The sequence below is a fragment of the Elephantulus edwardii genome, unplaced genomic scaffold, assembly GCF_000299155.1.
Source record: "Elephantulus edwardii isolate Elephantulus edwardi_28Jun2011 unplaced genomic scaffold, EleEdw1.0 scaffold00074, whole genome shotgun sequence".
In the NCBI taxonomy this organism is placed as follows: Eukaryota; Metazoa; Chordata; class Mammalia; order Macroscelidea; family Macroscelididae; genus Elephantulus; species Elephantulus edwardii.
Window position 1 is genome coordinate 3039427 of NW_006399824.1, and position 24828 is coordinate 3064254.

A 24828-nucleotide genomic window follows, 5' to 3' on the forward strand; every position below is an offset into this window, starting at 1 on the left:
AGAGGAACAGTGCAATAGAGGAAGGCCCTTGATGAGATGGATTGACTTAGTGTCTGGGGTAATGGGAGTAGGTGTGTCAGAGACAATAAGGTAGGCACAGGAGAAAGCAGGGTTCAGCTGTTGTACATAGGGTTGCTATGAGTCTCAGGTGACTCAGCGGCACTTAATAACAAAAATAATGTTCCTCTCACATTTTTATTGTTCACTTTATAGGACTGCTTAGTACTCGGCTGAAAGCTGATCCCCTGGGTTGGGTACAGTTGTAGATTTGAAAGACTTCAAAGGGCCACAGTAGTGGAGGTTCAACCAGTCTCTGTTAGATTCTCTTCTGTGTATTTTTTCTATTCTATCCAGAAACTTCTGTCATCCTGATTAGAGTGGTTGATAGTGGTAGCTGGATGTCATCTCATTCTTCTGAACTCAGGTAGTGGACACTGTTATTCATGTGGTCCATTAATCCTCTGGACTAATTGTTTCTTTGCATCTCTGTTCTTCACTCTTATTTGTTCTAGATGGAGAGGGACCAGTGGTTGCATCTCGAATGGCCACTCACAGGCTTTCAAGACCCCAGTTGAGGCTCACCAAAGTAGACTGTAACACATTGTCTTTGGGGACTATGTTATCTGGCCTGCTGTGGTGGTCGTGGTATACCATAGAGTTGGAACTGACCCATAGCTGACCCTCCAGCCAGTTTTCAGAGGCAGTTAATCACATAGAAGATTGCCCAACCTTCTTCCACAGAGCAGCTGGTGGCTTTGAACTGTGTACCTGTGGTATTGCAGCACAGCTTCTTGCCACCAGAGCTAAGCCCCCTAATCCAGAGACTCTCTCTCAAAGGTGTGTTTGCTTATGGCTAAGAATCTTCGGAACTTTGTGCCCTGCATGCTTTGCTATATCAATGGATTTGTTTGTAGCACATCAAACACATATGTACAGATATCCTCTGCTGTGCTCTGCCAACCCAAAGGCGCGTGGTTTGAATCCACCAGCCACTCAACAGCAAAAAGATGAACAATCTCCTCCCATGTGATTTATTGCCTTTGAAAACCCATTGGAGGTCAGCTGTGAGTCAGTTCTGACTCCTTGGTGCATAACAACAGCAGCAATATCTATCTTACTCAATATCTATATTATCTTTCCTGTTGGGTAGAAAATGATGTTATTGCAGTTCTCATACCCTGCTGGCTGGACCGTAAGATGGTCCAATCACTATGGAAAACAGTATGATACGTCTTTAAAATGTTGGAACTAGAAATAATAAATGATCCAGCAATCCTATTTCTACTTCCATATCTTTGAGAAATAATAGCAGTGGCACAAATGCACTCCCCTCAAGTTCATTGCTGCATGTTTCACAATAGGAAATCAGTTAATCTTTAGAGCAGTGGGCTGAAGTAGTGGGCCCCAAGGAAGGCCGTAGAAAACTTTCTAATCTTTATTGTGTGAAATTAGCAGGTTGCAAAAGAGAAGCTGTGATTCTGCTGCTTTTTAAGAAGATTATCTCTCTATGTATACATAAGTATTTGCATGAAAAATGTACCCTGAACTGTTAGTTAATATCAGGAAAACATACACCAGACTGTTGGTTAATACTGATTTCTCTCTCCTCAGTTGCCATCAAGCCAGTTCCAGTTCATAAGGACTCACTGTCAGGTTTCCTAGGCTCTACGTCTTTGTGGGAAAAGATTTCTCCCATGGAGTGGCTGGCTGGCTGGTGGATTTTAATTACTGACCTTTCCTTTAGCAGCCTGCTACGTTGCACATTACACCACCAGGGCTCCTTGGCTGGGTAGAAATACAGTGGGATTTTAATTTTTCTATGGTTTTTGTATGTATGTGATGCTTTCATTTTCTGTATGAGAGGGCACAGCTTTTGTAAGTTGAAAATGTATTTGAAACTGTGTCAGACAGGATAAGTTAGGTCTGTATCTGTGACAAATAAGACGAAATCTCAGTGACTTAAGACAGCACACATTTATGGCTTAGTCTGACACATGTTCATTGTAGGTCAGCAGAGGTTTCTGCATGTCATTTCTCAGGGACTTTAGCTGATGAAGCAGCCACCTTCCTAAGTGTAGCTAGTCTCTGTGACAGAGGGAAAAAGAGAAGGTGACAAAGCATGCCTTTTATTTCTTAAAGCTTGGACGTGGCATGTACTCAAATTTCCTTGGCACAAAGCAAGTCACATGGTCACACGTGAATTTAATGTAGAACTTTACATAGAAGAAATGTAAATTAAGCATTCAGGAACAGAATGGATAATTTTCATTGAAACTAAACATTAGCTCAGCAGTGGATATAAAATTATATTTCATGGACCTCTTTCTCCTAAGGCTCCTCAGTGTAGACCAAAGGCAGCTAGCTGAATGGAGATCAGGAATGCAGTTCCTTGGGAGACCTCCACCCTGTAGTCAATGTGTTAGGTTCTCTGAAGGTCTTGCCTGGGTCAGCAGATATACTCCAAGGAGTAGACCTGAAGCTGTGACTCTCCACAGGGGGTGTAGGGTACATTAACATTGTCTGGGGAGCCTTTTCCATATACCCACCCCAGCAGTACACCTGAAACTCTTCTGGTTGAAAGGCAGTGACCTGTGGGAGTTGATGGCACCCTTTCCTTCCGGCATCCTCCACAAATACTTCTTACTTTCAGGCTTCGGACAGGGACTTTGGTTCAGTTAGCTGATCTAGCCAATGGTGGGTCCTGCTGAGTGGACACAGACCTGACGCTACCCCCGGTTTCAGAAACTGAGAAGGGGTCATGTCTTTTCATGAGAAAACAACTCTGGCAGCAACAAGATTCAAAGGTTCTATGAAGAGCAGAAAAAATATTTAAGCATCATTAACCAGATAGCTTTTTTGGTGATAAAAATGTTAGCAACAGTGTCTATTTTGGTGATTTTTTTTTCTACTGTACTTTTTTTTTTAAAGCAATATCTAGTTTTAAGCAGTGCTTATCTCTGAAGCTTCTTCAAGATAAAGTAACTGCAAAAGTTATTTATGGTAGCTGAATAAGGACCCCTGTGCGTGATGGGGCTTGAGAATCAGTGAGGGAAGCTGCTAAAAGCATAAACTCACATACGGTTTCTAAGTCTTATAAGGTGGTATGTTAGGTTGAATTCTCTAGAGAAGACAAACCAGTGACATGTGTGTGTATATATCCACATATATTTTTGTGTACATATATATGTGGATATATAAATACATGCATGCATGCACAGAGAGAGGCATGTATACTGTCTGAGGCCAGAGAGATCCAATATTAGGTTTCAGTTGCTGCGATTAACTAATTAGATGATGTTGGAAAAAATTTTAAGGAAATGGTTCACATACTTGTAGAGACTAGCAAGTACCAGGATCATGGATTAGACCTCAAGAGAGAGGTTTCTGGGGAGGCTAACAAGTCCAGTGTCAGCAAGCAGAGCTGGAAACTGCTGGCTTTGGAGACCAGTGAAGCCAATGTTGGCAAGTACTGCAGGCCACTGGTTCAAGTCTGGAGGTAACACACTAGATGTAGTACTTTGGGCATAAAGCTTGCTAGCTTTTTCAGAGTTCACACACACACACACACACACACACACACACACACATTCAATGAAAACCACACTAAGGAGATTTCCCTTACATCAAACTAGGTCAATCATATCATGACATAACTGCCTATAACCATGCCTCATTAACACTGTAGAGGTCCGGTTTTATGACTTCTGGGAGAGTTACATTATACTGAGAATCATGTTGGTACACAGTATTAACCATCGCAGGTAGGACTCATTTTATACCTACTTTAATGGTTCTTGTAAGAATGTCATTATTGTTGTTATTAGGTGCCATTGTGTTGACTACAACCCATTGGGATCCTATGAACAACAGATATGAACCTTCCTATCTTGTACCATCCTCACCATCTCTAATAGACTAGAGCCCATTGTTACAGTCATTGTATTAATCCTTGTTGAGAGTCGTCTTCTCTTTCTCTGACCTTCCATCTTTCCCAGAATGATGTTTTTTTCCCCAAAGACTGGCCTCTCCGGACATGCCCAATGTAGTTGAGGTGAAGCTTCACCATCTTTGTGTCTCAGGAGCACCCTGGTTGCCCTTCCTCCAAGACAGACTTGTTTATTCTTTTGTGAATTCATGGGATACTCAGTACCATTCTCCAGCATCACCATTTAAAGCCATCAGTTCTTTCTCTATCATCATTAATCATCTAACTTTCAGATGCATAGGAAGTAGTCAGAAGACTATGGCTTAGATTAGGCATTCAGTCTTTAAACGGACTTCCTTGCTCTTTAGCACTTTGAAGAAATTCTTGACAGTGGATTTTCTCAATGCAGCAAGTCTTTTGATTTCTTGACTGCTGTCACCACAGGTGTTGATTATAGATCCACGTTAAATGAAATCATTGACAGCTTCAGCCTTTTGTCCATCTATCATGATATTACCTCTTGGCCCAGTGGTGAGGATTTTTGTTTTCTTGATGTTGCGATATCATCCATATTGAAGGCTGTTGTCTTTGATCTTCCAGAGCAAGTGTTTCAAGGCCTCGCCACTTTCTGTACAGCAAGGTTGTGTCATCTGCACATGAGTCTTCCCCTGATCCTGATGTCATGTTTTTCGTATTTCACACATCGTATCATGAGTGCTCGGCAGTGTAGCTGTGCTCTTTATTATGCCATGGAAGTCACCTGTAGAACCAGTCACGTCCAAGCTTGTCAGGAGAACACTGGCCTGTAAGGTCTAGACTGATAGTTAAGAGTCTGCTCTACCTCAGGGGATGGATTGATTTCTAAGCTAGTGTCTGTACTTTGGTTGGTGTGAATGCTGTCACTTTTTAAGAGTAAGATCTAGCTAGAAAATCCATGGATCAAAGAGCACCAGAACTCTGAGCTCCCTGTTCAGAGTCGTCCTTTGAGTAAACATTACTGGAGGCAAGAATGACTCATTTGTTGTGAGCTCATTAATTAATGTTCCGGGTAAGGGAGCAGTCTTGGTCTTCTGACACCTGAGGACATCTGGATTTAAGGAGTTGACACGGGTTTGCAGGAAAAGTAAACCTCCCTCACCTGCCATCTTGTAAGCTTCTCCAACCTCAGACCATCATTTCTTTTCTTTTCTTAATTAATTGATATTTTAAAAAAAAATTTTTATTATTAATGATTTTAATGCAACATATATATATATACATATATATATCTATATATACACATATATATACATATATATATTTACAGCATATTGTTTCCATTTAATTTCCCCCCATTCATTCATTGTTGCATTTTTCCTTCCTGCCCACTCCTGCCCCCAGTTTGTTTTTCTCTTTGAAAAGAAAAAAAATTTCTTTCATTGTGATACAATCCCCTCTCAAGTCCAGAGTCCACTTTACTTTGCATTTCTTTTTCTGTAATCTTGTCATGAAAATAATACCTAATCCTATATTCCTTTTAAACAGTTCTCTCCCTCATCTGTTTCAATGCCGTATACACCTAAGAAAAGAGGGGGATAAATAATGTATACTGCATTTAATTGAGATTTTAATGAAAGTTTATAGAGAACTTGGATTTCCATTTATTCATTGTTGTACATATTCCTCCCTGGCTCCCCACCCCCCTCCGCCCCAGTTCGCTTTTCTCTTTAAAAAATAAAAAAATTCTTTCATTGTTGTACAGGCCATCATTTCTTGGCTTCCCATCTGCCTGCTAAAGGCCTTTGCCTATTCCCTTGTGGCATGAATAGTGTCTTGGGAATAGAGTGACCCAGTGTTCGATTTCAGCTGCTCGACTTCACTACTTAGGTGATGTTGAAAACATCACCTCGCCTCTTTGAGCCTCTAGTTTTTTCATCTCTACGAAAATAACTAAGTCATTGCCATCAATTGGAACTGACGCCCAGCTGACCCTCCAGCAGGTGTTCAGAGGCTCTGGTCACGAGGGAGGAGATTGTCCATCTCCATCTACTGACTGGTGTCTTCAAACCACCTACCGTTGGGTTGGCAGCACGACTCCTGCACACTTAACTTCAGAGTCACTGTGAAAACGAATGAGCTGGCATGTGTTTCATCTTGTTAGTGGCTGTGGAGTTGACCCGAGCACGTGGTGACCCGTATATGACAGAACAGAGGGCTGCTGCTGGTCCCATGCTGTCATCAACGTCACCAGCCTGCTGCGATCCGTTGTTGCTCTTCAACCTGGGGAGCTCATCTACCTCTATAGAAGATGCTATTTTGTTATAAATTGTGGGGTTCTCACACACTAAGTTTTGGAATTTTTAGAAGTAGATCACCAGGCCTTTCCTCCTGTCTGCAAGTTCCACTGGAACCTGCCCACCATGAGCACCACTGCAGATACTTGAATGAAATATTGGGGGTATAGCTTCCAGCATAATGCAGCACACCGGCCACTACAGAGTGGCACCTGGTGTGTGGTAGTAAACCCACTGCTGTTGAGCTCGGAGCAGCCCTCTTTCAGGTTTCTAAGCCTGTGAATCACACAGGAGGAGAGTGACCATCTTTTTTTCCTGTAGAGCAGCTTGTAGGTTTGATCCATTGGCCTTTTGGTTTGTGTCACAACATGTAATAAATAACACCACCAGAGTTCTTTTGACATATCATTAATGGAAGCTTAACAGACATTCAACACCTCCTTCCTTTCCTAAAATGTAGGAAAAGGCATAAAAAAAATCACCATATAGGCAAGGAAGCTGCCCAGAGTGGTTGAGAATTGGAGAGTGGGAGAGAGAGGAGAGATTTGACTTAAAAACAAAATGAAAAACTAACCCCGTTTCAATCTTCTGCCTCCTGGTGACACTACCAGGTAGTGAACTGCTGTAAATCTTTGTGGAAGGTGACTAATACCCCTTTCTCCTGTCATGTCTTCTGAGTTTGAACTGGTTGCCTTTCAACTGAAACTGCTTTAACCTGAAAGGGACAGCTCTCTGACAGTTCAAATCCACCAGCAGCTCCACCGAAGGAAGTTGGGCGATCTCTTCCCGTGTGATTTATGGTCTCAGAAACTCAGTGGAGGGTCAGCTATGAGTTTGTTTTGACTAGACAGGCAAGTTGAATTGACCTTTCATTTACCAGCTGAGTGCTTCATCTTTGTATCACCAAGGCTCCTTAATTTGATATAGGGGGTATCTTTACATTTATGGAATCTGTAAGCACCATGCAGCTCAGTCCAACTCCAGATGTGCATTAAATGTTTTGGGTAGAAATGGTGCCTGTCCCTCCCACTTCATCACAGTCCGAAGAGCAAGCAGCCAGTGGGATTTGGTCTGTCTGACTGCTTTTATTCTTTTTGTCAGCATACACTGTTGCTGTTGTTGTTAGATGCTCTTGAGTTGACTGTGACTCACAGGGACCCTGTAAGCAATAGAACTGTACCCTACACTGTCCTGTGCCATCTTCATTATCTCTGATACACAAACCTGTTGTTACAATCACTGTGTTAGTTCACCTCATTGAGAGTCTTCCTCTCTTTTACCCACCCTTTACGTTTCCAACCATGGTGTCCTTTTCCAAGGATTAGCTCATCTGGACAACATGCCCAAAATACGTGAGATGAAGCTTTACCACCCTTGTCTCCAAGGAGCAGCCTGGTTGCACTTTCTCCAAGACTTATTTGTTCTTTGGCAGTCCATGGGCTACAGTCCTCTTCTCCAACACCACAACTCAAAGGCATTGATTCTTCTTCTGTTATCCTTAGTCATTATCCTACTTTCAGATGCATAACAAATAATGGAAAAGATTATGGTTTGAATTAGATGTATCTTAGTCTTTAAACTGACATCACTCTTTCTTAGTACCTTAGAGAACTCTGTGACAGCAGATTTACCCAGTGCAGTATGTCTTTTGATTTCTTGGCTCCTGGCTTGGATTATAGATCCAAGCAAGATGCAATGATTGACAGCCTCAATCTTTTCTCCATTAATCATGATGTTGCCTACTTGCCCAATGGGAAGGATTTTGGTCTTCTCGATGCTAAGATTTAATCTCTGTTGAAGGCTGTAGTCTTTGATCTTCTGCAGCAAGTATTTCAAGTCTTCTTCCCTTTCGGCAAGGTTGTGTAACTACATAACTCAGGTTGTTGATTTCCTTTGATTCCGGTGCTTCCCTCTTCTTCATAAAGTCCAGCCTCTCTAGTTATTTGCTTAGCATACAGATTAAATAGGTATAGAGAAGATACACTTTTTTTTCTTTTTTAAATTTTAAACCGTGCAGTGTTCCCTTACTCTGTTCAGACTACAGCTTCTTGGTCTAAGTATAGATTCCACATGAGCACAGCTATGTGTTCTGGGGTCTCATTCTTCTCAATATTGGGCATAATTTGCTATTATCCACACAAATGCCTTTGCATAGTCAATAAAACACAAATAGACATCCTTCTCATATTCCATGCTTTCAACCAAGATCGATCTGACATCAGCAATGGTGCCCCTGGTGCCAAGGCCTCCCTTAAATCCAAATTGAATTTCTGGCAGTTCTCTTGTCAGTATGCTATTCCAGGCATTTTTAGATAATCTCCAACAAGATTCTACTTTCATGTCATGTTAGTGACACTGTTTGACAACTCCCACAGCTGGTACTTATCATGAGGGATGATGTTCTTTATGACAGCACATGGGAGATGATTTGCTTGAATCATAGCTCAGGCAAGACTGGGGTGAATTCCCTAGTGATGGAGACTGGGGAATCAGGTGAGCAGCCCATGCCAATCATGGGCCCCTCTGCCCAACAGCGTGGCTCATGTTGTTCTTGTCATGGAACGTACACCTCTGAGCTTCCACCGTGTAAGTGGTGTTAACCCTTTCCCAGAGACACCATGCTCTTTAGTTCTAACTCTCTATCCTGAATCTTGACGCCTGAATGCCCCTCCCATCTCTATTCCTATCCCACTTCTCTGAGGAAGTCTGGGGAACACTCATGAGGCCTGCTTGTATGTGTGACAAACCCCAGAATACTATATTCATTGCCATTGAGTCAGAACCAACCCTCCCATGAGTTTTCAGAGAGTATAAATTGTGTGGGAGGAGACTGTCCATCTTTCAAGCCTCAGAGGAGCTGGTGGATTCGGATTTCCCACCAGGTACCACCTTTCAGTTAGCTGTGTTAACCCAGTGAACCTTTAGAGTTCCCACAGCCCCAAGAGTAACCCCAGAATGTGCTCACCCTGACCATCGCATGGAGGGCTTCCTGGAATGATATAACCCTCTCTTTTTGGGACAATGAGAAAAACTGTCAACGCTCATCTTCTCAGCAGTGGCGGGCCTGCCTCTGATGTCCCTGAGCCAAGGGACAGAACAGCTGAGTCCGAGCAGCACAGTGAGATTCTTCCCCTGCATTCCCAGGTTCTTCCGTGCATTGAGCCAGGTTCAGGGGTGAGGAACAGGTTGTCTGATGAGTGTTCTGAGCCGTCCTCAGAGCTCTCTCTCCATAATTAGCTCCCTCTGTGCTCTGCCTCCCATCAGCCCTGACCCTGCAGAGCCACACGCCTGGGAGGCTCTCAGAAGCCAGCTTCAAAGCTAGATGCTTCTCACATCTCTGAGCCCCTTTGAGGCTGTCATTAAACCCAGGCCCAGATTGGCTCAAACTGTTGTTGTTATGTGCTGTCAAGTTGAAAGCAACTGATAGCAGACCCTCTAGCAGGTTTTCATAAATTGCCCGGAAGAAGATTGCTTATCTTTCTCCTATGGAGCAGTTGATGGATTCACACTTTGGGTTCCCACTAAATACCCTCATTTATGGAGGAAAAAACCCCAACAAAATTACAGTAATATATTTATATCAAAGGTTTTTTTATTTTATTGTGGTAAAATGTTTAATAAAAATTTTCACCATTTCAAAGTCTGTAATCCCATGACATTACTTATTTCACCATGTTGTGTTGCCACTAGCTGTACCTTAGAGATTTCATCACCCTAAACAGAAATTCCATCTCCCTTGAGCATTTATCCATTTCCCTCATCCCACCAGATTGTGGTAAATGCTAACAAACTTTTGTCTCTGGACACTTGTCATTTCTAGATATTATATGGAAGTGGCATCATATACAATATTTGCCTTTGTGACTGATTTATTTCACACAGCATAATGTTTTTGAGATTTACCCATGTTATAATATATACTAGAACTATGTTTCTTGTATGGCTTAATAATATTCCACTATGTTTATATACTACATGTTGTATATCAAGTTGCTACCTCATTTTTTTGCCCTTGTAAGTAATATCGCAGTAAACACTTCAAAACATTTTTTAATTCATTCATTGTTGCCCATTTTTTTCCCTCCCCCTACCTCCCTCATCACCCAGTTCACTTTGCAATGTACCCTTGTTCCAAATTGTTGTTATTCATATAATGCCTAATCATATATTCCTTTTGGATAGTTTTCCCCTTCATCCATTCCAGTGCAGTGTTCAGTATCCGTCCATTCTTTTCCTCTTCTCCCCTCATTCTTTCATGTCTTATAGCAGCAGTGTTATACAATAATTGTCCTTTTGTGACTGAGATATTTCACTCAGCATTACGTCCTTCAGGCTTACCCATGTTGTGTAATGATTTACAAATTCATTGTTTTTCACTGCTGTGTAATATTCCATTGTGTGGATGTACCTTAGTTTTTTTTATCCATTCATTTGTTGATGGGCACTTGGGTTGCTTCCATCTCTTTGCTATTGTGAATAACGCAGCAATAAACATGGGTGTGCATACATCTGTTTGAATCATGGCTCTGCTTTTTTTAGGGTATATTCCCAGTAGTGGAATTGCTGGGTCAAATGTGCTGGGTTTTTTTTTTACTTTTTTTTTAATTAATTTTAATGGAAGCTTACAGAGACTTAGGGTTTCCATTCATTCATTGTTGCACTTTTCGCTCTGCCCACCCAGTTGCCCCCATCAAATGATATTTTTATTTCTAACTTTTTGAGAAAGCGCCAGACTGCTTTCCATAGTGGTTGTACCATTTCACATTCCCACCAGTCGTGAATAAGGGTTCCAATCTCTCCACAACCTCGCCACCATTTATTATTTGCTTTCCTATTGTTGTTGGAGTGAGATGATATAGGTATTTTGATTTGCAGCTCTCTGAAAGCTAGGGATTTTGAACGTTTCTTCATGTATTTGTTTGCAGTCTGAATGTGAAGTATCTTTGATGAAATTTCTATTCATATCCTGTGTCTATTTTGCAGTTGGGTTGTTTACCTTTTTCTTGTTGAGGTGCTGGAGTAGTCTATAAATTTTAGATATATCACATGTATCATTGCCAAATACTTTTCCATAGTCTGTGGGTTTCCTTTTCATCCTTTTGGAGAATTTGTTAAATATGCTTAGGATTTGATTTTTGCAGTAAACATGTGTGTTCAAGTATCTTTTGGAATCCTTGATTTCATCTCTTGGGTTTATGCATAAGAGTGGAACTGGTATTTTAAGTTGACTCATGTGCGTATGAAAGTTGGACGATGAATAAGGAAGATTGAAAAAGAAATTGTAGTGTTGGCAAAGAATATTGAATATATTGTCATAAGACTCACAAATTAAAAGAAGTGCAGCCAACAAACCTCTTTGAAGCACGGGTGGATGGTGAGACTTCATCTCACACACACTGGGCATGTTATCTGGAGAGGACAGTCTCTGGAGAAGAACCTCATTCTTGCCAGAGTGGAAGACGAGTGAAAAAGAGGAAGATGTGCAAGAAGGTGGACTGACAGAGTGGCTGTGCTGCTGGGTTCCCGGTCAGCAGCTGTCGGAGGACAGCCCGGACCAGGCAGCATTTCTTCTGTTGTGCATAGAGTCCCTGACTCCTAACAACAATAATACTGTAATTCCATGTCTGACTTTTTAAAGAAGTGTCAAACTTTTACAAGGTAAAAAAGACCCTCTTTTAAAAGTAACACTGAAAATGTAAAAAACAACTGAATGTGAGCAAATCGAGAGAGGGAGATTGTCTTCCCCAGCTTCCCTGGTCACCCTGCTGAGCTGTGGGGTCTGGCCCTGCCAGCAGTGTATAAGACCCCTTCCAGCCTGCCATGCTGCCCACCCATGATGCTGTGAGCATGTCAGTCAGTCTAAGCTGCTGGGTGAACACCTGTTCTCAGAGGCTGTGAGAGCCTGTCAGGGCTTCTGAAGCTGCAAAACTTCACCATGGCTCCAGGCCAAGCATTTTTTCTCTCTTTGTGCCCAAACTTGGATGAGTAGTAATAAAAGTATAGTAGGTAACTCAATGGGAGCTCTGGTGGCCTAGTGGTAAGAAAGTGCCCTGTGATCCCCACGGTACTTGGTGTGAATCCACAAGCTGCTCCACCAGAGCAAGATGGACAATCTCTTGTGTGATTTATTTTCTCTGAAAATCTGCTGGAGGGTCAGTTAGGGGCGGTTCTGACTCGACGGTACACAGCAACAATAGGTAAATCAGTACCAACCAGGTTACTGGATTAACCCAGATGCCCAGCATGTTTGCCACGTTGCTCCATCCATCCATCCATCCATCCATCCATCCATCCATCCCTCTATAATATAAACCATTGCCATCAAGTCATTTCTAACTCGTGATGATTGACACATTGTGTGAGAGGCTCCCTAAGATGGTCTAGGCTGTGACCTTTGGAAGCCGATCCCCAGGCCTTCCACAGACCTCTGGGTAGACTCAGGCTCGTGCGTTTGGTCAGAAGCCAAGTACCTATCCTTTTGCACCACTTTGACACTCCCATCTCTTTCACATACTCGTAGAGTATTTTACTATGTGCCAGACATAGGTGGCTTAGTAATAAGCTGTGCTGCAATCCCAAAGGCCCATGGAGGAGGATGGGCAGTCTCCTCCCGTGCAATTTACTGCCTCTGAAAGCCTGCTGGAGGGGCAGCTGTGTTGGGTCCAGTTTGAAGGCAAACAACACGTGCTGTTGAAGGCCCTTTTCACAGATGCACTTGTATGAGTTTCTCTCCGATAAGATGTCCACAGTATGTGAGACAAAGTCTCACTATCGCAGCTTCTAAGGAACATCTAGTGGTATTTCCTCCAGGCCAAGTGTGAAGGATTGTAAACATGTTTGGTAAAGTAGAGGTTCAGCTAAAAGGAGGACGACCTTCAATGAGATGGATTGGCATAGTGGCAGCAAAAATGGGCTTAACCACAGTGGAGATGGTGAAACCAGGCAGAGTCTCGTTTTGTTGTGCATGAGTTCATTATGAGTTGGAACACACTTAACAACGCCTAACAGCCACCACCTCCCATCTGTGAGTTTGTCATACTGTGAGGGCTTCCCTGCTGCTTTGATGTTGGAAGCTGTGCCATTAGTGCTGCATGTATTAGTGTGGTGACTCACGGGGGACAGGTTTCAAGTGGCACCTCCAAATGAAGAATAGGAAGAGAGACCCACATTGAACATTAGCCCGTGAGGACCCTGTGGATCACAGCAGAATATTGGTGATTCAGTGCTGGATGATGAGCTCCGGGCTGCAGGGCGCCCAGAACCCACAGTGGCTGCAGCCGTGGACTTGCATGTACCAGTATTATGAAGCTGGCATGGCCCCAGGCAATGCTTTAACTCATTGTGCATGGGAGAGGTCACAAGTTGGAGCTCATTTAACAGCAGCTAACAACAGTTATTGTCTATCTTCATTTCACAGTTGAAGACGCTGAGACAAAGATAATAAACAATTTGCCTAATGGACTTGGCAGAGTCTGAATTTAAACCCTTAGCAGTCCTTAGACTCCAGGGTTTGCTTCTGACCCGTATGCCATACTGCTTCTCACTACTTGCCATGGGAGAAGAGAGGCTGCGGGGTCTCCTTGCTTTGCATGGGGCTGTACCCTCCCTTCTGCACACTGTGCGTGTCCTGGAAGTTTATGTAACTCAGCTGGCCGAGGAGGCAGTGTGCTGTCTGTCTCAGCCCCTTGCAAAGCCCCGGGGCTGAGTGGGCACATTGTTACCTGTGGGGTGAATGAGTAAATCTGCTAGTAGAACATAGCAAGTTCCAGAAAGGGAGATATGATAACTGGGGTGCGTTGTTAGGAAACCTTCACAGAGATGAGAGGAAACATGAAGATTTCTTCCTAAACAAGGAAATGGGGGAAATCAGAAACAGTTTAAAACATTGTGTCTGCTGCTGAGCTTGGTGGTCAGAGAGCCATGCCCTGGAAGGTGCCCTGTAATCACTGGCTAGGAATCCAAAGATGCCCTGTGTAGCCAGAGCACACAAAGCAAGGTAGGTGTGTTCCAGAAAATAAAGAATTAGAAACTGGACGATCAGGAAAATTGGGCCATGCTCTCATCAAAACCAAATGTATGACACTCTAGGGAAGTGGCGTCCGAGAGATTCCACGATCCAGCTACCTCCTCGTGGACCTGGCTGGCCTGGTAGAGCTGGGCCTCCACCTGGAGTGGTCCCTCCATACCCCTCCTCAGGCTCCGCAGTCCCTTCATCTGCCGAGAGTGTCCAGCGAAAATTGGTACTTTTATATTGATTGCATTTGCTTCTACTGTACACTTCTGGAAATCAATACCTACTTTCCCCTTTTCAAATAAATAAAATGAGCAAGTCAACTTAAAGACCAGTATTATTCCATCTAGAACAAACTTGGCAAAATTGTGAGGGTGACATTCAAATGAATTAATTTTTCTTCATGCTCTTGTCAAATACTTCTCAAGTCCTCCCTGTGTCCTGGCCACTGTTAGGGGTTCTTTTTTATAATAGAGGCAAAATCCCACCCTTATGTAGCTTATGTTGTCATGTAGGAGGCAGACGGTGCCAGCAAGTCAGCAGGTTATGTGCAAATGGCCGTTAGAAAGGCAAAAACTACAGGGGGGTGAAACCTATTTTAGAGAATGTGATGTTTAGCAGAGACTCATATCAAGTGAGGCGGTCTTTAATTTTCCCCCCTCACTACTGTGCTTATCTACTTACTGTGTTATAACTACTTTTGTGTTAGATAGTCTGACGTATATTATTAACTTATTTTACTCTCATAACTGTCTTGAGGGACAAGCACTCACAAATAGTAGCCATATTTTTTCCCCACTTTATTTTTATTTTATAGTGATTTGCATACAAGATTCATACACATTGTGTATCATTCAGGTACATTGCATTTCATACGTTCCTCATTGTGTTTCAAATGATCAATCATGTGTTTTATAAAATTAATCACCATAGAGCTTTGCCCACTATTACCCTGTCTTTTCAGGTCCTATTGAATCTTTCCTAGTTTCTTTACCTCCTGCCCCTAGTGAGGCAGTCTAGTAAGGAACATTCTAGAAAGAAAAACTGCAAGTGCAAAGGCTCCAAGGCTAGAGCACACTAGGAGAGTGTGAGGACAGACTCTTGGGAAAGACAGTTTAGGGAAGGCTGGATTAGATGTTCTCTGGTGCCCCTTACAGTTCTGCGGCTGTACGTCTGGGGTCTGGATTGAGTAGCCCTTTTGTGTTTGAAATGTTGCTATGGAAGAACCTGGCTGTTGGAGGTGGGCATGGTGTGGGGGTGTCTTGTGTGGAGTGGGTTTAGGAAGATTGGCCTTGGGTTCAGAATGTTCTCTACGCATAACCATTGCCATTGCATCAACGCCAAATCATAGGATAGAGTAGAACAGCCCCATAAGCTCTCCAAGGCTGTAATCTTAACAGAAGCAGACTGCCTACCTCTTTGTCCCACAGAGGAGCTGATGGGTGCAAGCATTGACCTTTAAGTTAGCAGCCCACCATTAACCATTCTGCCACACCTCTGTAGAAGTGAGTGGGAGGCCATGAGGGCCCTGTAATCCAGGTATTATTTGCTTGCATCCTGGAAAGAGGCATTAAGGATCTCCAAGGTGCCCTTCTTGGGGCTGGTTGTAGGAGAACAAAGGTGTATGGATCAGTTCCTGGTTATTAGAGCTCTAGGGTGACCAAGCAGGGGTGGGGCCAGAGGCCAGGAAGAGCCCCTTTTACCCTGGGAAGTCATCTAGGTCTTGTCAGCTGTGCTGGGGAGGAAAACTGGGTCCATGACCCCAAAGGGACATGGCTGCCCTTTGGCTTGTTGAATTGAAGTTGGGAGAGTGGTGTCCCTTGGCTGGCGGGCTGCCTAGTCCATGGCCCGACTGAGGGAGGAACCAGCACACCTGACTCTTAGTCTAGACTCTGCTGCTGGGAACTCTTATATCACAGAGCCTAAAGCAGATGTCCCAGCTGGAGGGACAGGCAGTGATGGAGTGTTACTCCTCCTATTGGAAGCCGTCACTGGGGCCTGGGGCATCCTCACTGCCCTCATGGCCCAGGTGGGGTGAGCACCAGCCAGCACAAGTCTCTGGTTGTTCCCCTTCTAACCCTTTGTTTCTCTTCTCCCCGCCACATGACAGAGCTCCGCCTGGAAGGGAACTTCCTGCACCGGCTCCCCAACGAGGTCAGCGCCCTGCAGCATCTCAAGGCGATCGACCTGTCCCGGAACCAGTTCCAGGACTTCCCCGAGCAGCTCACCACCCTGCCGGCGCTGGAGACCATCAACTTGGAAGAGAATGAGATCGTGGGTGAGTGGTGGCTGAGGGTCCCAGAGCCACATTGGCCCATCTACTCCAGGAGATGCTATCTCCTCTGCACTCCCAGCATCCACTTGTAAGATGGTCACAGGACTGGGCTCTGGAGTGAGCCTTTCTCACGTGTGAGGGGAGGTTTGAACATTTTGGTCTGAGATGCTGAGCTGAGGACACAGAGCCTGCATATAACTACTACAAACCTGGTTTCTAATTTTCTTACCCACAGACTGAATGACCTTAGACTACAAACTTTTCCTTTCTGGGTATCCATCTAGGCTTTCCCTAAGACTCCTTGGCTTCCCCCCTCTGTAAACCAGTTGCTCCTGGAGTCCCCACTCTCCCTTCCTGCCTTCACAGGATGACATTCCCCATTATTAATTAGGGACTGGCAGGTGACTACATTGAGAACAGCCCCTCTGTGCCACCCCCTACGGTATGCTTCCTCCTGTCAACCCAGCCTCCCAGAATCCTCCTGCCCTAACAGGGAGCCTGTCACTCTGTGTCTGAACTGTCCACATCTGGAGGGCTGAGCTCTGCTTAGGTGGGTGTGGTCCTTCCCCTTTTCTTGCAGCATTCATGCCCCTCTCATCAAGTTGGGTTGTTGGGAGCACCGAGGGTCCTCCATCTGAGTACCACAGAGACAACCAGCACTTGCCGGGGTTCTTCTGCTCCTGCCTGTGCAGCTCCCCCCTTTCACAGCCCCCTTGTGCTCAGGACGTCGTGGCCAACCCCGTCTCACTCTCGCTCTTGTTGCCTCTGCTGTCAGTAGTGCCTAATGGCAATGATTATAATAACCCCCTTCAGTCATGCTTTTATTTTCCTTACCTCTTTCACAGCTATTATGCCATTTGATTAAAAGTAAGTGCTTTCTAGTGGCTGAAAGCTGTCTGGTGGGGGATAGACATTATTTGCTTGCCTCATGAGGTGTGAACGAGGTACAGCACCCACCTTGGGGGTGGGGGCGATGCTGCTGGGGAGACTGGCACCCTAGCTGTATGGGTGTTGGAATCAGCAGAGTTCAGATGAATAAACTGAGGCTCAGAAAGGTTATGAGGGGGGAAAAAAGAAAGGTAATGAGAGAGCATCAGGTCCCACAGCCAGACAGTAGAAGTGTCAGGATCAGAATACAAGACACTAAAGCTCTGCCCTATGCCCAGGCTGGAGCTCCCTGGCCTCTGGACAGGCCCTGAGCATAGACTTTGCCTCAGTCCTCCCGAGACCAGAGTCCCTGAATAGCTTGCCCCTGGGTTGGCACCTTCACACTTGGGCCTCTGTGGGGTTTGAACCAACAATGCTCAGAGCACCTTTGCCCTTGGAGACGCCTCCTTCCTGCACAGCGTGCATCACCCGGGATCCTGGCTGGGCGCTGTGCTCCTGTCCAGGCCTCCTGGCTGGGCCCTGGCTGTCCTCGTTCATGGAGGCTTTTCTCAATGCCTTTGCTTCCTCCTGCTGCTCATTTAAATTAAGTGGGAGCCCCTCAGGGGCCTTTCCCAGGTGAAGGCAGATGGGTGGACTAGGACAAGAAATGCCCAGGGTCTGCACCACTTTCTATGGCAACCTTGGAATACTCACATATGCTCTCTGCACCTCAGCATCTCATCTTATAACAGAATTCATCTCCCACCCTGCCCCCTGCTTTCTGCCCTGAGATGCGGTCAGAGTTGAGAACGTGGCCACTCTTCAGACAGGTGGTATCTGCCTCTCCTGGCTGCAGTACGGGGTGATGGATCCTCTGTTTCTCCCAGGCTGACAGGATCCTTCAGCAGCAGCAGTCTCAAAGAGAAAGCTGGGCATTTTCTCACACTCTTGTATAAATACTTCTTTTCTGCATAGTGACAGTGAAAATCCTTCCATGTGGAAACATCTTAAATTCACCGAGAATGCTCACGTGCACTCCCATGGGTGATCATCCCCATTTGATAGATCCGGAAGCTGAGAACCCGGATGATTCTCCTAGCCTTCCTTTCCAAGATTCTGTCTCACATTTGGCCATGTAAATATCAGATGCAGCCACTGGGCTGTGCTTCCTTCCAGGTTAGCCTTTGACAGAGCCCTTCTGTTCAGCCTGGACCAGGCTTGGGGTAGAGCTAGAGGCTTGCCTATGTCTGGGAGAGACCTCCCCTTTCCCCCCAAGTGACAAGCTGCTCCCTAAGATGCCTGGCCCTAGGCCCTCACCCACTGTGGGAGAGAACCTCGTTGCTTCCTTCTCCACTTCACTCTCTGGAGAAGGGGCACACACATATATGGCGTCTGCCATTGTGCCCCTCATAAAGTCTCCACCTTTTGATGTCCTCCCCTTTCTGAACCAGCTCTGCTAATAAATAGTTGTGAATGAGGGGAGAGTCAGCCGCAAACCCTCTGCTGCACCCCAGCTGTGCTTGTTACAAGAGTGGCTTCTTAACCTCCACACCAGGGGCAAAGCCAAGCTGGCCTTACTAGCCCCAGTGGAGAAAAGCGAGCCTGGAAGGGCAGTGAGAAGGGGGCTGTGATTACAGTAAAGGTGAAAGCTGCTTCAGCCCTCATTATGGAAATAGCTGGAAGATTGATCCCCTGCAGGAACTCACTGGGATAATTGTGGTAGTATCTTAGGATGCCTTCCGAGGGCTCGGAATGAACTGGAAAATAGAAAACAGTTTTTCATTTGGAGAAATAAATTTGAGATGCATGCATTCTGTTAAAGCCTCGACTCAGTGAGCAGTAAACAGACAACTTTAACAAGCCCCCAGGTATCTGAATTAGCCCTCCATGGGGCCCCCCAGGGACCTGAAATAACTATCTGTGGCCCCCCCAGGTATTAATTAGCCCTTTGTGGGGCCCCCAGCTATCTTACTTAGCCCTCTATGGGTAAATTTCGCCATCCCTGGAAGACCCAGGGGCACACAGCATCCCAGGAGCCTGGGAGAACGCCAGAAATCTCATGACTGAATAGCCTTTCTGCCAGTCTTCCTCCATCCTTAGGGCCTGTCTGTGGGGAGAGGAGGCCAGAGAGTCCAGTCCATGGAGAGGAGGAGGGATCCTTTTGTCTGCGTTTATGGTGGTGCCTGTTCGCAGGGCTCACTGGTAGCTGCATGCCCTCAGGTCTCACAGCTGGGTGCCACCAGCCACTGTTGGTTCCACTTGTGCAGAAGCCCTCTGACCCATGTGTGTGGGCCCTGTCTATCCTCCAGTGCGGTCTTTGCTTCCTTGAATCTCAGGAGCTGCCCTGCCCTCTCTCCCATCTGTTAGCTAGTGCAGAACAGCTTGGGACACTGCAGAGAGTTCTAAAGCCCCTGAGCCCCCTCCCACGAATTTACTGAGACACAAGAAGGTATATTTTGTCAGTTTGCAGGCTGGGAACCATTAGAGAGTGGTAAAATCAAATTAGTAAGTTGAGACTAGCAATCTTTTAATTAGAGTAGAGCGTGTCAGCCAGCCTCACGTGTGGCACGGTAAATTCTGTCTTGTGAAGCTTTGTGCACGCCAGGTCGTGATGGGAAACAGATTGCTTATGTGTTTGTAGGCAGGAAGGACTGAGGGCCTTCTGAGTGATCCGGGTTCTGCGACTGACCAGCCTGGCCAACTATCTCCTGAGGCCCACACCTCACCATGCTTCTCGTCCTTCCACCATCCCATCCCTCCACTGTCTCTCTCTGTCCTGGTCACATCATCTGTGACTGGTGGGAGTGGGGTGAAGGTGCTGAGCCTGGAGGCCGGTGGGTGGTGGATTAGCGCCACCTGTGTATCCCCACCCCATTCATCCCTCTTCTCAGCCTATGAGTTTTTCCCCATCTCTCACCATTTTCTCTACCTGTGACCAAATAACCCCAGTCTGAAGTCTTAGGTTTGGTTCAGATATAAAATGGGTCAAGGGACAACATCCCTCTCCCTCGCTGCCTCCTGGCAGACCACACAGTGGCAAATACCTCTCCTCTGCTGAGTCCCTGGAGACAGGCTCACCGGTACCCACTTGCTTGTTTGGGATCTTCCTGTGGTTGTTGTTAGGTGCCATCGGGACACTGTGACTCATGAACACAGATCTGCACTTTGCCCTCTCCTGCACCATCCTTGTAATCTCTAAAAAGGTTGAGCCCATTGTTACAGACACTGTCTATTGATCCGTCTTGTTGAGTGTTCCCTCTCTTTCTCTGACCCACCATCCTGTTTCTGTACATGTTATTATGGGCTATTGAGCTGATTACGACTCATAGCAAACCTGTGAACAACAGATGTGAACCTTGCCCTGTCCTGCACCATCCTCACCAGCTCTGATGAGTTCGTGGTTACAGACACTGTCAGTCCATCTCAGGGAGGGCTCCTCTTGTTCTCTGACCTCCACCTTTCCTGGCATGACACCTTTGTCCAAGACTCATGCTTCCAGGACCCTCCTAACACGACCAAAAGGATTTGTAGCTTAAGGAATTGGTCAGAGGACAGTTGTTTACAAGTTACTTTGTTTTGATTGGGTACAATGCCCTGAATACTTGCACAAGGTCAAGTTGGCTGATTGTGTAGTTTAGATCTTCTGCATTTTTGTGTTTCTTTTGAGTTGACCCATCCTTTGGTGATAGTGGTGTGTTGAAATCTCCTTCCATTATTGTGGTGCTATTTCTTTCTTCAATTCTGTTAACCGTTGTTTTATGTATTTTGCAGGTTTGTCATTTGGTGCATAAATGTTAACCAAGGTTATGTATTCTTGATCTATTGTGCCATTAATCAGTCCTTCTTTATCTTTGATAGTGGTTTTCATTCTGAAATCTATTTTACCAGAGATTAGTATTGCGTTCCTGCTTTTTTGAGGTTGACATTTGCTTGGTATTTTTTTTTTCTAGCCTTTGAGTTTGAGCCTTATTTCTCTTCTTTTTTTAGGCTTTTTTTTTTTTTAAATTTTTTTATCCATTCTGCTACTCTTTCTCTTAATTGGTACATTTAGTCCATTCACATTAAGTGTGATTATTGTCAGGCCAGGTTTTACTTTTGCCATTTTGCTATGTTTCTTTTTTTGTGGTTTCTGGTTACGATTACCCATGCACTTTCCTTTGGCCTCTCCGTGTGCAGGACTTCACTTAAAATTTTCTGTAGTTTTGGTCTTGTTTTCACAAATTCCTTAAGTTCCTTCTTTTCTGCAAGGGATCTCATTTGCCCTTCATATTTGATGGGTACAGGATCCTTGACTGTCAATTGTTATCTTTCAACTTTCTTTTTTTTTCTTTTTTCCTCTGTACCAGATCCTATGTATATATTTTATTTGATTCTTTTTTTTAAAATTTAGTTTGTTTATTTTTCATTTCAATGAACATCTACAGAGATTTTGAAATTCCATTCATTCATTGTTGCACCCTTCTCCCCGCACAACTCCCCCCCCCCCGTTTGCTCCTCTCCTTGAAAAGCAAAAGAAAAATTCCCTCATTGGTACACAATCTCCCCGCACCTCCCCAATCCCCACCACCTACCCCCAAATATAATCCACTCTGCAACCCTATATGGCATCCCATTGCCTTCTAGCTTGTATGGGTTCTGCTGAGAAATCAGAACTTAATCTAATTGTTTCCCCTTTGTAGATAATTCTTTGTTTTTTCCCTGCTGCTTTTAGAATTCAATCCGTATCTTTAATTTGGAGAATCTGACTATGATATGTCTTGATATTTTTATTTTTGGGTCTTGTCTATTTGATGTACTCTCTGCTTCTTGAATGTGATTTCCGCATTCTTCAAAATACTTGGGAAGTTTTCTTCTAGTGCTTCTTCCACAATTTCCTCAGTGATTTTGCTGTCACTCCCCTGTTCTGGAATTCCAGTCATACATATGTTATTCCATTTTATGTCATCCCACATGATTCGAATGTTTTCTTCATTTATTTTATGTCTCATCTCTGATTTTAATTCTAAGTATATTTCTAGTGAGGCTCTTGTCTTCCAGCTCACTGACCCTCTGTTCCAAGTTGCTGTGGTTCGGGACACTTCGTTCTTGTTTTCTGAACCAGAAAGCTGTACGTGGAAGCTCAGCAGTACTTCAAACAAAACTGCCTCTGGAGAAAAGGGAATTCCAGCAGTGAGCCACATGTGGGTCTTGACCTCCAGCTGATTCCAGGCTGGAAGGGAGGAATGGGACTTGGTTGGAGTGGGGATCAGAGTGCCTCAGAAAGAGTGCTGAGTTCAGAGTGGCTGTGCACTTGTCCTTGAGAAGATTCAGTTTTTCATCTGGACTGAGAAAGAGGAAGTAGGGACATTGATGATGAGGCCACACCGTACTTGAAATGGGCACAGGAACAGCATCAAGCCCAAACCACTCACCTACACTGCTTGATGCTGCATAGCAGTTTTAAGGCCCTGGGATGGGGTGGGGGGTGGGCAGACGACTAAATGCTGTGTTGAGTGAACATGATTTTACTCCTCAGAAGACTGCCTACTTCTGTGAAACTAGGTCTTAACTTTCTCTAACCTTCAGTTTGCTGGGTTTTTTCCCTATTTGCTCAGTGTTCCAGAGAAAGCAGGAGATCAGAGGAAAACAAATTCTTGCTATGAATGTAATGAATAGAGCAATGACACTTTAAAAAATAAACCTACCTGCCCTAGGTAGGGATGTTTTGGGCTATATTTGCTTAGTCCTGCCCTTGAACTGTTTTTTTCACCATTACTGTTGTTGTTGTTGCTAGGTGCAGCTGAGTTGCTTTGTGAATTGTGATGACCCTGTGAATATCAATCAGAACAAAACATTGCCTGGCCCTGCACATCCTCCTGGTACCTGCTGTGTCGGAGCTGCCGGTGCAGCTGAGGGGCTGGGGCGTCTCATCGAGGGTCCTCCTCTTTTTCTCTCTCTCCTCTGCCAAGCATTAGGCCTTTCTCTAGGGTCTGGCCTCTCCTGATAACATACCCAGAGTCTGGGAGGCAAAAATCTCTCCATCCCCACCTCCAGTGAGCATTTTCTAGCTGCATTTCCTCCAAGACAAATTTGTTTATTTGTTTAGTGGCCCAGGGTATATCCAGTGTTCTTTGCCAACAAGCACAATTCATATTTGGTCCTCGGAGACATCAGTTCTTCTTTGGTCTTCCCCATATTTCTCCATGTGTGGTCATAGGTCCAGCAGCATCTGGGAGCTTGTTAGAAAAGCATTTCAACACTGTCCCTCCTGTTAGATCAGAAACTTTAGAAGAGGGACCAGCAATTCTGTTTGAACAAGCACCTCTGTCCGATGATTTGGATGTACTCTGAAGTTTGAGAACCCCTGCCTTGGTTCTGGGGAGCCGTGGTGACACAGTGGTTAAGTATTCCACTGCTAGGTCAGTGGCCTAACTAGTTAGCTGCCAGCCTCACCACCGGAGAATGATGTGGCTCTGCATTCATGAAGCTTCCAGACTTCAGATCCCTGTGAGACAGTTCTCTGTGCCCTGCAGGGTGTCTTCGGTCAGACCTGACCAGACGGCAGCATGTTTGGTTTGTGCTGGACTTCCTTGCCCACAGCACCAGCAGCAGAACTGTCACCTAGGAGCTTTTAAGAAGCATAGACCTTGTGCCTTTCGTAGCAAAACCTGCCACTTAGCCGAGTCTCCAGTGACCCGTCCAGATGTCAAGCCCTGAGACGTGTTGCACCTTTTGCAGGAACCTCCCCCCAGGGCCTTCAGCTCCTTCCTAGGCACCAGGTTCCACCTTGGGCCTGCTGATCCTGTTACTGCCTACCATCCTCCTAAGCGTCACTGCCCCTTAAACCTCACAGAAGTTCTCAGTTGGCTCCAAATCTGCCTTCCCCGGAGGGCCTCTCAGACATGCAGACCCCTGAGTCCTGGCTCAGACCAACTGACTAGGGATTTCTGTGGATGGAGCACATGCTCTGAGGGTGGAGGGGCTGATTTAAATCTCTGTGCACTTTATCATTTTCTCCCCTTCCATCTTATCAGTCCTGAGTGCTTCCCCTCCTGGTATGTTTATTTTATACCGGGAGTTAAAAAAAAAGTGTGTATTGCTGTCAAGTCAGAACTGACTCATAGCTGACCCTCTAATAGGTCTTCAGAGGCAGTAAATGGCATAGGAGGGAATTGCCCAGTTTTCTTCCAGGGAGCAACTGGTGGAGTCAAACCACATGACTTCAGGTTGGCAGCACATCTTCTTACCACTAGGCTGCCAGAGCTCATAAGTGTGTGTGTGTATATTTACATAATACACATGAAATTAATTGCCCTTCAGTTGAACCGACTCAAAGCTGATCCTCCAGTGGGTTTTCAGAGGCTGTAAATCTCTGCACAAGCAGAGGTCTTTCTCCCACAGAGCTGCTGCCAAAACTGCCAGAGAAATGTGGTATCTGGGTCAGTTGCACAACTCCCCATGGACTGTGCCACCAGAACACGAGTTGTCTCTCTCTTTA

The 24828-nt window shown here is 45.1% G+C and overlaps 1 protein-coding gene across 1 annotated transcript in view; it reads left to right on the forward strand.

The window, feature by feature from the left end:
* Window positions 1–24828, forward strand: part of LRRC20 (leucine rich repeat containing 20) — a 146227-nt gene that overhangs the window by 75073 nt on the left and 46326 nt on the right. The window contains exon 3 of the mRNA XM_006888978.1: window positions 16320–16487. Coding sequence (XP_006889040.1) covers window positions 16320–16487 — 168 coding nt within the window. The remainder of the gene's footprint in view (window positions 1–16319; window positions 16488–24828) is intronic.